This window comes from Phaethon aethereus (genome assembly GCF_964289735.1).
Source record: "Phaethon aethereus genome assembly, chromosome: 6".
In the NCBI taxonomy this organism is placed as follows: domain Eukaryota; kingdom Metazoa; phylum Chordata; class Aves; order Phaethontiformes; family Phaethontidae; genus Phaethon; species Phaethon aethereus.
The window spans coordinates 32079595-32093547 of NC_138580.1; the positions used below are offsets into that span (position 1 = coordinate 32079595).

Consider the following 13953-nt stretch of genomic DNA (forward strand, 5'->3'; position numbering starts at 1 on the left):
ATAGGATGTGTGAAATTGTGGTTGTTCTTTCCAGAAACATAGCTAAATGTTCTGAAACAGCTGCAGGCCTGTCTTTGTCCTGAAACATACCTTTCTATGTTATTTTATACACTGCTCTGTAGTAACTGTGGATTAGGACACTGGGGAAAAAGACCAGCTTCAACACCTGACCTGAAGCGTCACCTAATTTCAACAAGGAAATGTTTCTTCAGAGACTGGAAAGCATAGTGATGTTGGGAATGTAACTACTGAAAATAAATTTGAGACAGCTGCTAGCCACTGTAATGGATCAATAATGAAATGGTAGTATGGTGCTGAAATAAAACTAAGACCTGAGGTTTAGCTCTCCATTGTACGTTTGTTAACAACAGGCCTTGGGCATGCTCATCTGCAGCAAGTGGAGGACAGCACTGTGGTAGGGTTCTCAAAGACAGTAACACATGCTCACTTAGCTCCCAGTTCCAACACTGCTTTAAACCGTTTGCATTAGATGAGATGTATCCTGCACAACCCAACCGCACTGTGGAACAGTGAAAGAGGGGTGGGTAGGCCGGCTCAGCCCACCAAACATGCTATACATTCAATGGTGGCCAGAGCCCAGACAGTTAAGAACCAGTGGCTGTAGCTGAAACCACTGCATTCAACCTGTATTATATCAATTTACAGTATGCATACCCCTTGATTTCTAAAAACTCAAGAGTGTGCACACTGTGGTGGTGTTTTCTGTTGCAGGTCAGAATTCATCAGCAGCTGGGGACTCATCCTTGTTATTCATTTGGATTAAAAGCAGCTGCTACTCCATGCTCCCCAAAGCGAGAATGTTGGTTTCCCTTCACTTGGACAGAGCCGGCTCAGTTGATGCTGTTAAGTTACATTCATGCTACTAATAACTTAAACTTCAGTTAATATGTTACAATGCTGAAAAAAACAAGCTTGGATAAGGTGGAACTTACACTGTGATTACACAAACTGTTTGGCAAGTTAATAAACAGCAGCCTGAGATACCTTGTGTTACAGTAGCTGCCAATTGTCTGTTACTGCAAACACTTTAAGTTGCACTTGGTTGCAGATTGAATATTCTATGTACATCTGGCTGAACAGGTGTGTGTTGTATGGTGTACAATCACACATGAAGCTCAGATATGAAATGGATGCCCCAAAAGAGGAGCACGGCCCCTCTTGTACAAATGAAGTGTGCAAACAAGTTTATAATGGAGGTTGTTACAATTTTCCCTTTTACGTGTGATGAACTTCATGAAGCATTAGCTCACGAGGTATGCTTGTTTCTGGGCCATGGAGTTTGGATGCTCTTCTTTCAAAGGCAGCTACCATCTGCTTTACCACTTCATCAAAAAATAGTGTAGCAAGTTTTGAGTGTAGAAGTGAACGAAATTCAAAAGAAACCTGTTTAAGAAAATAGAGAAGAATTGTTCTTCCTGTATCTATTGTTGTGGTAAAATGCTGTTACAGATAGACAACTTCATTAAAGATCTCCAGCTGGCCTGCAAGTAAGGTGCAGGAGAAAGAATAGCCAAAACTGAACTATAGGAGAGTGCGTCTGTGAAGAAAAGCCTTATTGCTTGGTCAGAGGACTGTCTCCCTGGGCTTTTAAATTAGATTAATAATTTTTTTCAGTTCTCTGAAGTAATCATTTCCATTTATCTAACTGTATTTTACTTAACAAAGGATGCATCACAAGACATAAGTAAAAGATATCGGGGTAATGAAAAGCTACTGACAAACAACTTAGTTACTTTGTGCATGGAATTCATCTGTGGAAGTCTGAAGAAAATCCTGCATGGCAAGACAGCAGACTTACAGGTAAGCTGGAGCAAACCCAAGAAGCATTTAAAAGCAGCTTGAAAGTGCTACCTATTAAATACCAACATTTTAAATTGGCTTTTCCATCTTGGTAGCTGTAGTTATGGTATGTTCAAACAAGAGTAATTTACTGACTAAAGCTGCAAATTTGCTCTTGTGTGCCGTATCTCCTAGCTGAACACCTCCCACTCTCGACCTTTGCTGTCCTGACGTGGCAGGCAGTGTCATAGTACAGACATACTGGTGAAGTCCTCTGCACCCAGCCCTCGGGCCTCCTCCTGCCGTGCTCAGAGCTTAACTTCTACATTTCCTTTCAGATACTGAATCTTGTAGCTAAACTGAAGCTACTCTGGGCCTAGGGAGTTTGCTTTCTCTCTCCACCCTCAAAACAGAAGGCCACTTTTATGTCAAACAGTCTTCAGTCATGCTTTTGTGCTGTGCTGGCCTTAAGTCTAGTTAAATAACATTCCCCTAAAGCTATGGAATCATATTGTTTCAGATTACACAGCTTCCCAAAATTATTACAGAGTTTTCAGGAAAAGAAACAGGTTGCTCTTCTGTGATTTTATCATTGCTCCTGCTATAGCATGTCTTTTGGATTGAGACATAAGTATTTTTGTAATTTCTGAGAAATCAGCAGATTAAATGCCAAATGGAGCAAATACAGCTTCTCTCAAGTTCCTTATGAGTAATGCATATTAACTGGAAAGAGTAACACAGAAGAAATTAAACTACTTGGACTGTAAGCCACGTGTAGCTTCATTTACATTTGCTTGACCTCAAGCAGCAGTAAAATTAATGTGCCTTTTGAAAGGCTGAGAGTTAGCAGGTAGAGTTCTGCAGAGCGGGGAGAATGAGTTGCATCGTGTTCAGTAACTATGTAAAAACTTGAGGTATGGTGTACAGTTATGAAGTTTGCAGATGGTAAAAATAGTGTTGTGCTTCCATCTATATACCACATCATTTCAGAGCCCAAACCAAACTAAAAAGTTCCCTGCTGTATGTATACTTCTCCTGGAATCAGGCTGGCAGAAGAGGACACAGTAGCTTGTGGGAACCAGCACAACCCAAAACTCAAGTTACATTTTCTGAAGCAAACGAGCATTCTTTAAATCAAAATTTTCTCTTGAATATTTGTAGTGGCACAGTATGTTTTGAGACGTTTGTTGTGAAATGCTTATCGTCTCTATCTGCACAGGCCCAGAGACAAGTAACACTGCTGGTCAGTAACTAGCAAGGGTTAGCGTACTTAAGGACTTGCCTTTGTGAGGCACCCCCCGGCTCAGCTGGCTACCTTTGCTGCTGCTACCTCAAAATGGGGTAAGCAGTAAGAAATAGAGATACTGTTTCCCCAAGAAAGTGAAGATTTCGATTTTAAGTCCAGTTGTGGGGTTTTTTTTAAGTCCCTTTAACTGAAGTTCTTGACCTGAAATGCCAAAAGGTGGCTTTGGTATGGGGACACACACACGCATTTCCTCACAAACTCGGTATTTAGATTATAAGGTTTAAACACTTGCTTAATTCAAGTTTTCTCAACTCATTTATGGCTTGGGTTAAAAGCTAGCTTATGTACTGGTCAGTAGCAGGAACTGGCGCTTATCTGCCTGGAGAAATTCAAACATCATTAGCAAATAACATGCAAACTTTTTTGGCAAATCCTATGAGAAACATATTTTTTTGAGCTAGATTCATTTTTAGATTCATTTTTACTGTTGCACTGCATGAAGCACAATACAGCAGTAAGTTGAAAGTTGCTCACCCAAGGAGATTAATGTGCCAGTTTACAAATACTCCAAAAGCTTTTTCCTGTTTACAGAATATAATTTTTAAAGCAGAGTATCCCAGTAGATGGCAGCAGGATCAACCCATTTCTGTGTACTTTTGTAGCCTGTTCTGAACCCCAGCTTAGTTATGTGCTCAATGCAACACCTACTCTTAACACTATCAAATGTAAGAAAAAAATGTGATGACAGGCTAAATAGAGAAAATGGAAAAGCAGTAGCTCCACTGGAAAACAACTTGTCTAGGAGTAACAGGCTAAATGAGAGACCAGATTTAAAGAGCAATAGTCTTGAGCTGCAGTGATATCCCATCATAGAGTAGAAGCACAGCCAAAGTCTGTTATACATTTATTATAGAAGGAAGTAGTAAGACTTAAAATACATGAAAGAGTAAAATTGTAAGGCAGGAAATTAAATTGACCAAACTGCAGGCTGAACAGGACAGATGGGAGAATACCCACTTTCTGGTACCAAGAGCACTTAGGTTGTAGAGTAATTAAAGAAAATAGCAAAGTATGTTTAGCATTTCTCCTCTGTATTTGATGTCTAAAAACTTCAGCATAGCTAGAATTGTACAGTGAGAGATACCAGTCCCTAGACTGTTTAATGACAGGCAGACACCTCACAGAAGGCTGCTGACTCTAAAGGACACTGTAGTGACCTCCATGTGGTAAAGTTTGCAAAAAATTTTTTGGATAGTAGTAACTAAAACTAACTTGTTTTCTGGGTGTATATGTTTTAAAAAAACAATCAGTACCAACAATTAAAAAAACCCAAACAACCACACAGAAAAAGACAGTTGAAGATACTGTTTCTATGCCCTGTTCCAAGCATGTGGTAGTCTTGATTACAGTACTTACTGAAAAATCCAATGTACATGTCCTTGGATAACCAGGGATACCTGGGCTGAAACGCCACACTGTTTCCAAGTGATTAAATAGTTTTCCATCTGTGCAGGATGCCTAAAAGAAAGTTTAAAAAGTCAAGCTACAATTAGGCTTTTACAGATGTGACAAATTGGTATTACTGAAGTTTACGTTTGCATTTTGTTAGACAGTGAAGGTCATAGCATAGTTAAAATTACTCTTATAGTGCAGGCAGCATAAGATCCTATTTGCACAGTGTCATTTATGGAAAAGTAATTGAACCTCTTTCAAGGGAGAGGAAAAATTTTTGTGCTGAGAGTTGTAAAACAGATCTCTAGCATGATGCATAGAACAGCAGAATAATGCTATACATCAGAATTTTGAACAATACTGTTTTAAGCAAAGGATATCAATATTTACTGGGTTTTTTTGTGGGTGGTTTTTTTTTTCTCATTACACGTGTAGAAGGTTTTATATACTGATATATAGACTGGTAGCTTTCAGCTATAGGAATGCTTAGCATCAAAACAACCCGATTGAAGACAAACTCCAAACATCTTCTGTCACAAGATACTACTGTCATCAAGAGCTACCATGAAGTCAAGAAGACTGTATACTCAAGTTCATAATCAGCTTATACGATGGCTTTTAGTTACCGGCAAACCCCTCGGGAGTGCTTGCATAACATCTTACTTTAAAACAATAAAGTATTTGCAGTAGTTGGCTTCATAGTTTTCGTGACAATAAGATCCTTATTTTCACTCATTTTGCTTTTAGCACATATAGCTAATTTTGTGTGGCTATATTTATAAAAGAAAAAGATTGAAAGGCATATACTTCAAAATCATCCAAATACATAATCTCAGTTGTCTTGGAATTTCTAGAGAGAATTTCTGTAACTGCTTTTTAACTCCCCCTCTCTCTCTCTCTTTTTTTTTTTTTTTTTTTTTACAGGTCTTACTGTTACCACAAGCAGCTCTCCTCCAACAAGGCTACCCATGATGAATAGGTGTTGCTTGTAGTTTGAAAGCAGTGGTAAGGTAAGCCATCCCAAAGGCTAATCAGCAGCACAAAAATACCTACATGATTCTTCCCAGGAATGAGATGCAGTGCCTTGCTACTTCTACAACAGAAAGGGGAGTAGCAGAGGGAAGATTAGACATGAAGAGCTGGGCTTGCTTTTCCTGCTGCTGCCAAAAGGGCAAGAAGAATGGGAAAATTGCCAGGGTATCCCCCTTGCTCCCGACCTTATAAGTAGCAAACTCACTCTGTGTTTTCCACTGCAGCAAGAGCTGCTGCTACCAGTCTGAATTTTCCATTGCTTAAGCACTGCTGCCGTAAGCAACAAATCTGTGCTCATTTTGCCACCACCAGCAGCCTGCTATGCTAGACCATGCAAGATGCCTTTGCCCAGAGTTATTTCTGAGGACAGTGAAATAGTCCAAACACACAACTGCTTCTCTAGAAATGTTCCTACAGTTATATGAACATAATGTAAACTTCTAGGAAACATAATTCCAGCAGAGAAAATGCTAATAAGTCTAGGAGGAGGAAATCTAAAGAAATGGCTCTCCTCACCACTTTCATGATCTTTTCTGAGACAATAAATCCTTTTCCGAGTGATTTAGAGGGAAAAAGAGCTGGTAAGGCAATCTGATAATAATGTGAAAGAAAAAAGCCAGTCTTGTCAGGGAAGAGTAGAAAGGGAAAGCAGTCAGCACATAAAATGCAGATTTTCCATTGTAGCTGTTCAACTTTCTTAATAAAGTGATTTTTTTTTTTCCAGAATAAGTAAATACCCTGGATAAAGGCACTTTGCTTATTCCCTTTCCAATTCACGTCTCCCCCGTACCTAAGAAACCCAGTTTCTGTTTTTGAGCAGTGTCCCTCAAGAGGAAGCCTAGAAAAGAATAGTGAAATAGGATATCCAAACAGTTATCTTGAACAGCAATCACCTGTTGCAATTACACTAGTTATGCCAAAAACTAGTCAAGATCTGCCACATGAAGGAAAAGGCAGTTTTGCTGTAAGGAATCTGTTCTGAGTTGTTCCTAACCAAAACAGATTTGAACATAGAACGCAAATTAGGCAGAAGATCCAGACATTTAAAATTTCTCCCTTGAAATTTTAATTATTGCTCTTGAAGAGCTGAAAGGAGGAGAAATACAACTGCTTCTCTTCTGAACAAATTAATTCTAAGAAATGGACTTAAAATCCAGTATTCTATCTTCTCATCAATGCACTGAATAACAAGTTCTTCAGCACATCCTACACTTAAGTTTAAGACTTCTTGTGTTAGCTAGTCAAAATTGTCAGAAGAAAAGTAATGACAGATATCAATTTTGCTAAGGCATCAGAAGCTACAGTTCTCAATGATAACTTTTAAGTCCTTATTAATTTTGCATTTAAAGAGGCCTGGACAAAATTTTAACAATAACAAACAAAAATGGCATATCTTCATTAATGGCTGCTAGTTTCTCCAGCAAAAGGAAATTAAAAAGCAATTTCTCCCTCCACCCCATTTGGCAGCTTATGTTTTAATAGCACATTCAAAGTCTCTCCAGTTAACCTAAGTCTTGAAACAAAAGCGACACAAGTTTTGAGCCACACAAAGCACTTCCAGCATCAATTTTGTTTTGAAGCACCAGTGAATTATTTGAATTTCAACAAACAAAAGTTACAGAAAGTTACAGCTAAGGAAAAAACAGTTACCTTAACTAAATGTGGTCTCACTAGAGTAACAACCGATGTATACCTCTCTACTACAGGAGGGAATCCTATTTCTAGCTGTGCTTTGCAGTATCCAGAGCGTTTCGATAATATATCCGACTTCTTACACCAAGGAACAAATAGTTTGTAATTCTCCACAACAGCAACAACATCATACATTTCCTGCATAGAATACCTGGAAACAGAAAGATGAATATTAGTTACAAGGTATTTTAACTTCAAATTCAGTTTTAAAAAGTTTCAAAGATGAATGGCAGTTTGGAAGGTGAATATAGTCACTTTATTTTAGCCCAAATAAAAAAACTTAATTAAAAAATACATGTAATGGGGAAAAACTCACAGCATCACAGAATGGCTGAGGTTGGAAGGGACCTTTGGAGATCATCTTATCTAGCACCCCTGCTCAAGCAAGGTATTGAAATCATATGAAAGAATATGATGGCAACGTCTTAGTTGATTTTACATTAACATGGCAAAGTATTGCATAGCTACAATTTTTAATTTTTAGTTCTGACTCAGAAAATAATTGAAGCACATGCTTAATTCCACCTGCATTTAAAATAAAACATATGTTCAACAGTACTCAACAGTGAGTACTGTTGGACAAAGGCTCTTTTTAAGTGACTATGCAAAATCTGTTGCAGTTCAAGAACTATCACGTAACTGACTGTTAAGCATAGTAAAAAAATTATGCTAATAAACAAATACTTCATACTATTGTGGATCAGAGACTGGGGGCAGATCCCAGTCTCATCAAATTAACTGCAATTTTCCCATAGCTTTAAGGCAAACAGAATTTCAAAATCTTTTTCTATGTGCCTAATTTTCTTCATCACACAACTAATTATTTTCCTTCTTTTAAAGAAAGAAGGAAATCTAGAGAAGTGAGAAGCACAACATAATTGGCATGTATTTGGGACAGAAGGGAACAAACAGAGTTTTTACAGCTGTTGGTTTATTCACATTTCTGCACATTAAATTCATAGTGCATTCTTCCCTTTCAGGGTTGTTTTTGTTTTGTCATGGAACAGAAGGGTTATTTCTGCTGTTTCTTTCTATGGGGCAAAGGTTTTGGGTTTCTAGATTTTGATATTCAATTTCAGTCTGGAAAAGCCTGATCTCTACAAATTCTGAAAGTCAAAAAGTCCTTTCTAGTCTCCAGTTGGGCAGAGTCATAGGGGCACATGTCTTCAGGGATTCTCAGTCTTTGAACTTTTAGATTAATCACAGCAAACACAAAACTGATAAGCATATAAAGTCTCTCTCCACACTTCTGTACAAACCCTATAATTCTTCTTTCAGAATATTCTTTTCTTTTATTTGCTAGTGGTGCAGCAATGTTGAAGAAAGTTCTTGAAAAGGTATGGCTCGTTACAGGTATTTGCAAAGGAGAAATTCTGGTCATCAGAATACCGCAAGAAGCCAAGTGCCTGCAACAGTGAAAATGCCTTTAGATGTGTTTCATATCAGCAAAGTAAATAACAACACATTCAGGTGAGACAAACAACCTGTTGTATAACATTCCAGAAAATGTCAGATTCGGATGGAAACACAAAGGCTCGCAACAGTATACAAACTGTTAAAAACACAAGGGAGACGTTTCCTTTTTTTTTTCCCCTCCTTACAAGAAACTAAAAATAGCCCCCAGTCACGAGAAAAGTAACTGGCAGGGTAAAATACAAAGGCGCTCATTAAGCATTGGCTTTGTGGCAGCCAGAGTTCATGTACAAGCCTCATATGCTCTTAATTTGCAGAACAGGCTTTCTTAATAGCAAAATCAAGGGATAGTCTGCAATACTTTACCCTTCTGGAATATGCAAAGACAAGAAGATTCCACTTGGAGATACAAAGCTGAACTCTGCCATAATCTTTCTGCTGCCGTACTTCTCTTAAAAGGACGGTTTCATTTTGAAAGTCCTTTAAGAAAGTGCATTGCTTACCCAGCTTTCAAAATTTCCTTCAAAAAATATCATGTAAAACCTTGGACACAGTGTTTTCATAAATAAAACTGAAAAAATTACCTTTAAAAATGCTAGCAATTCTAAGATTGTACCTCAGTGTTCTCTGTTTGTTAACGTCTATGCTAAAATCTAACAAATATTCATTGTGATTAATAGGTCTGTTCTGCTAAATTATTGATTTTACCTAGATCAAGTCAGCTAAGACACAAAATGCTACCTCAAAAGCTCTGATTTTTGGCACCAGGAAGTTAAAAATGCCACTATCTCCTGTCAGTGGTTCTACAAAGGTAAGCTAAAGAGCAACCTGGGTCTTTTTCTGTCCTTTGTCTAATTAAACAATCAGGACTGTACTTCTGGATTCACAAAGTCAAAAATGGAACTGATCTTCCCCACTTAGCGTGAGGCTTGTTTGGTGGTTTGTTTGTTGTTGTTTTTTTTTAAATACAGTAAACAGATAGATGCATTTTTTACTAACTACCAAAGTAGTCTAGCAAATTACAGTTACCAATTTTAAACAATTAAAATTGTTACTAACATGTTCTTTAAAAATCAACATGATTTTGAATTCTAAAGAAACACAGTAACAGCCTGGGACTGACCACATTAGCTTACGTGGTCCCTGTATTAGGAGACAGGCAAACAATAAATCAGTATTGAGTTTAGAGGAAAAAATTATCACCATCAGAAGATTAGAAATAATCTGTACAGTCTCTTTTAAAAAATAAATAAGCAACTGTGATATGAAGCAGGATGACTGATACCACAGATTGTAATCACTGCAGTTGAAAAGGAATTACTTAAGATGGGACAAATGTGTGGTGTCGAAATTAAGAAAGAATAGGTTGACTTTAAAAACCTCTAGACAGCAAGCTCTGCCAATGTTTGCAACTGCATCCCACGGGATGCGGACCCAAGCCTGTTTTTCCTACACAGGGTGGACAAGACTGCTAAGGAAAAGCATTGCTTTGGCAGAAACGCTGGAAGGGTGCCAGTAACATTGTAGCTGCCTCAACCAGATTCATCGAAGTGTTCAAACATTTGGACCAGACTTCATTCCAGAGACCTAATTTAAATTACTTTCTTCATCTGGGGCTACATACAGTACGCCATCCAAACTAATTGCCAGGTTTCTTCTCTTGGTTTGTTTTTTACTGTAGTGCTATGCCAATACATTGTTTCATACAGTTTTATCTAGACTTGTTTCAGTTGCAAGGCTGAAAAACAATCTCTGCAAATAAATCTTTTAGCTGCTGTAAGACCATGTCCTTTTCCCAATTATATTGCCGTTCAAGGAAGGCAAGGTTAAGAGAGGTTACAATGCTAACAAACATGGTGAGACTTCATCTCTCTCCTGTTTTTATCAGCAGAAAAACAGATGCTACAAGAATGTGCTGGGCTCAGTTCCACTTCAGGAAAGCATACCTCCTCAAGAAATCACGAAAGCATGGATTTCAATGTACTGTCACACATGTTTTTGTGAACCCAGCCAAGGCCACAGAAGAAAAGCCAAGTCCATGCTAGACATCAGACACACCTGCCATCTCTGTGTTCATCCTCTGACGGCAATACAACTGTATCCACTCACACTGCTCTCACTGGCATCACAGTTCCTGCCACTCGCTGCTTTCCCTCTAAACATTTGGGCACTGATCTCTGTATCACCTGAACTCCATGACCTGAAAAGGAAGCATTTACTGGTGTATGGTAAACCTACATAAGTGACCTACATTCAGTGATTTTTTTTTAATAGCTACAAAATTTTTTAAGCCTATAGATTAACATATTTTTGGAAAAAGGGATCTCAAACTCCTGACTATGAAGACTGAAATTAGCGGTAAGAGCATGCCAGGGTGATTGTGTTTACTGTTATCCCAACTGTTATTTCCATGAGGCTAGTGATATCTGATGGCCATTTCATGGTCTGAGAGACATGAGTTGATCTACTTCAAATTCTTTGCTGACAGCTGTTCACATCCCAAAAAGTGAGCGTTGCCAACAAGTGTCCTCATTAGCACCTCAGTTTGAATAAGCACAAGAGACTAATTTACCACCGGAGTCTTTGAAGTCTGCTATTCAGCACAGTAAGGGCTCTGCCAGTTGGCAACAGGTACAGAAAGTACACCAATGACAACTGCAAGACGTGAAAGCGTACATAGCTTCAAGAAAGCTACAAATAATAGAGCACCATTTTGGATTCAGCTTACACTTGCTTAAAACCAGCTGACAAGACTCTTGCAGCTTACAGTAGAAACATTTTGAAACTTAGGTTGAGACCAGTTACTTAATGAACTTCCTTATACTGAACACTCTTCCCAGTAATTGATTTTGCCCTCAAGACGCTAATAAATTAATTTGAAAAACAGCAATTTTTTTTACCAGGATTGAACTATTTTAATATTGCAAATGCACCCTAAAGATTAAAACACAAAGGATATACAGCAAGAAATGGGGTCTAAGAAAGATGGCATTACACCATTGCACAGTAACAATTATGTCAAATGACTGCTTGAAATCTGACATCATGAACTGATCTCTGCTACACTTTTTCCACTGTTTTTATGAGGATGACAGTAAGACTTTGAATTTACCAAAGAAACACAGCAGCACTGCTGTAACAAGTCAGAGGGGAACCTTTTTTCCTCCTCTCTTAAGATTTTCAAATTGCACTCTCTCTCTCTCGTCTGCTTGTTCTTTTTCTTCCAGTTACAAGATCAACTCTTCTTCCAGAGCATATTTTGTTTTTCAGGTTGTACCAGACAGCCTTACATGTGATCAGGGGATAAAGAACTTGTTGCATTATCTGAAGTGGAAAACATCTGGGCGTTTTACTCGGCTTTTAATTTCTTTTATGGATTGCTCAAAGTTATGCAACTGGCTCAAGCAAAGAAGAGCCAAGTTCGTAATCTGAAAATCGGTTGTTCTTCTGTCCACACCGGAGCCAACAGCTACCGGCACTGAGGGCAGACCGGCCATCCCCGCGGAGCCGGAGGGGGCCCGGGAGCGCTTTTCCTCTCCCCTTCCCCACAGCCATCAGCTTCGCTGCGGGGCAGCGCCGCGCTCCCCGGGCGGGACGAGCCGGGCGGGGCCAGCCGGCGGCGGGGCAGGGGCTCGCCCAGCACCGCCCCGCGGGCTGCAGGGCGCCCGGGAGCGCTCACTCCAGAGCATACTGAGGGACCGCGCGCCTCAGGCGGCCCCACCCCGGCCCCGGTCCTGGCCGCGGCGCCCCGGGGGCTACAGCGGGGCCGCCCGGCGGGCGGGCACACCGAGAGACGGTGCGGCGGCGGGTCCCGGGACAGCACGCCACCCGCCGCAGCGGTGGGAGAAGCCGCGGCGGGGCCCCGGCCGTCACCCCCCGGTCGCTCAGCCTCTCCCCGCGTACCTGACAGCGGCCGTGCGCGGCGGCGGGGCGGACGCGGCGAGCCTGCCGGCCAGCGCCCTGCCGAGCGCCCGGCCGCTCCGCGCCATCTCGAGCCCCGCTCCTCGCCGGCTGCCCCGCCCGCCCCCGCGCGCTGCCTAACGGCCGCCGGTGCAGAGCCGCGCCCCCGCCGCGCGGCCCAACCGCCTATCGCCGCTTGGGGGCCGGCATCACGAGACAGCTCAGGCTGGCGCAGCGGGAGGGGCGAGAAGCCTTTCGCCTGATTGGCCCGGCGGCGCGCGAGGCCCGCGCACGGCTATAATTGGGCTTGTGCGCGCAAGGCGCCCCCCCCAGAGCCCCACGGGGCGGTGGTGGCTAACAGCCCCACCCCCTCCCCTTTACCGCCTCCTCTTGCCAAGCGCGTGACCGGGGGAGGGGGGAAGGAGGGAGCAGCACGCGCCGACAGACCGCCCTCGAGGCGCGGGAGCGGCTCCTCGCGGAAACGGCCGCGCGCTGCGGACCCACCCCGTCCCTCCGCGGGAGCGCGGCTTCCGCGGCGGAAGGATCGCGTGGAGTAGGCGGGTAAGATCCCTCCGCGGTGCGGGTGGCCCAGGAGGGCCCGTTGGCGGGCGGCCGCAGGGCCTTCCTACGCCGAGTGGGGCACCCGCTTATCCCGCGCGTCGCCTCGCCTTCCCGCAGCTGAGGGCTGGTCACGCAGGAGCGTGGCAACCGCTTGCTTAGCCTGCTTCTGCTCGCTGCAGGCTGAAGTTTAGAATAACCAACACCGTTAAAGCTTACCAGTGCCTCCACAGACCTGACTGTAGTCAGAGCACACCGTTTTACTACAAATTGAAACAAAAAACTCGTCTTGTTACTTATGCTTTCTCATAATTCACCTTCGAAATACAGCCTCCTGCAACAAAAACGCACTTTATAACTACTCTGCTGTTGAAGCCCTACTGTTTAACTGTCCTTTGTCTCACCATATGTTTCATGTTGTGTGTAACTGTACATGTGCTGCACAGAAGTTAGTTAAAAGTCTACAAAATCTATTGCCATAAAATAGTACTTTTTAAAATTTAGTACCTGGTGGGCTATTCAACTCCTGAACTGAGACATACTTACACTTTATAGTGTTTACACATCCTCAACTAGAACGAGCATCTGGGATGTATCACACTAGAAGGTAAACAGCTTAGATACATTGTCAACAGTCTCTTCAACTATGTGATGAACCCTTCCCCACTCAGTTAAATGCAACTACGTTGTAAATTAAACTCTCTTTTAGTTAAAGCAGTTGAATGCTAAATGCATGGAAATGGAGGTTTCTGAACAAAATAGCAGTTCAACTTTGTAAGTCCACATATACATCCTCCTCAGAAATGTCCTCCTTTTAATTATTTTAGTGTCCTTGCCATTAGCAAAACCAGTCATCATTA

The 13953-nt window shown here is 41.5% G+C and overlaps 1 protein-coding gene across 1 annotated transcript; it reads right to left on the bottom strand.

The window, feature by feature from the left end:
- Nucleotides 1–1236: 1236 nt before the first annotated feature.
- Nucleotides 1237–12624, bottom strand: COQ10B (coenzyme Q10B; the record flags this gene model as incomplete). Its single annotated transcript, XM_082001466.1, has 5 exons — nucleotides 1237–1404; nucleotides 4463–4564; nucleotides 7181–7373; nucleotides 8482–8628; nucleotides 12539–12624. 5 exons carry the CDS (start codon nucleotides 12622–12624, stop codon nucleotides 1237–1239), a joined length of 696 nt encoding a protein of 231 aa, XP_081857592.1.
- Nucleotides 12625–13953: the final 1329 nt, after the last annotated feature.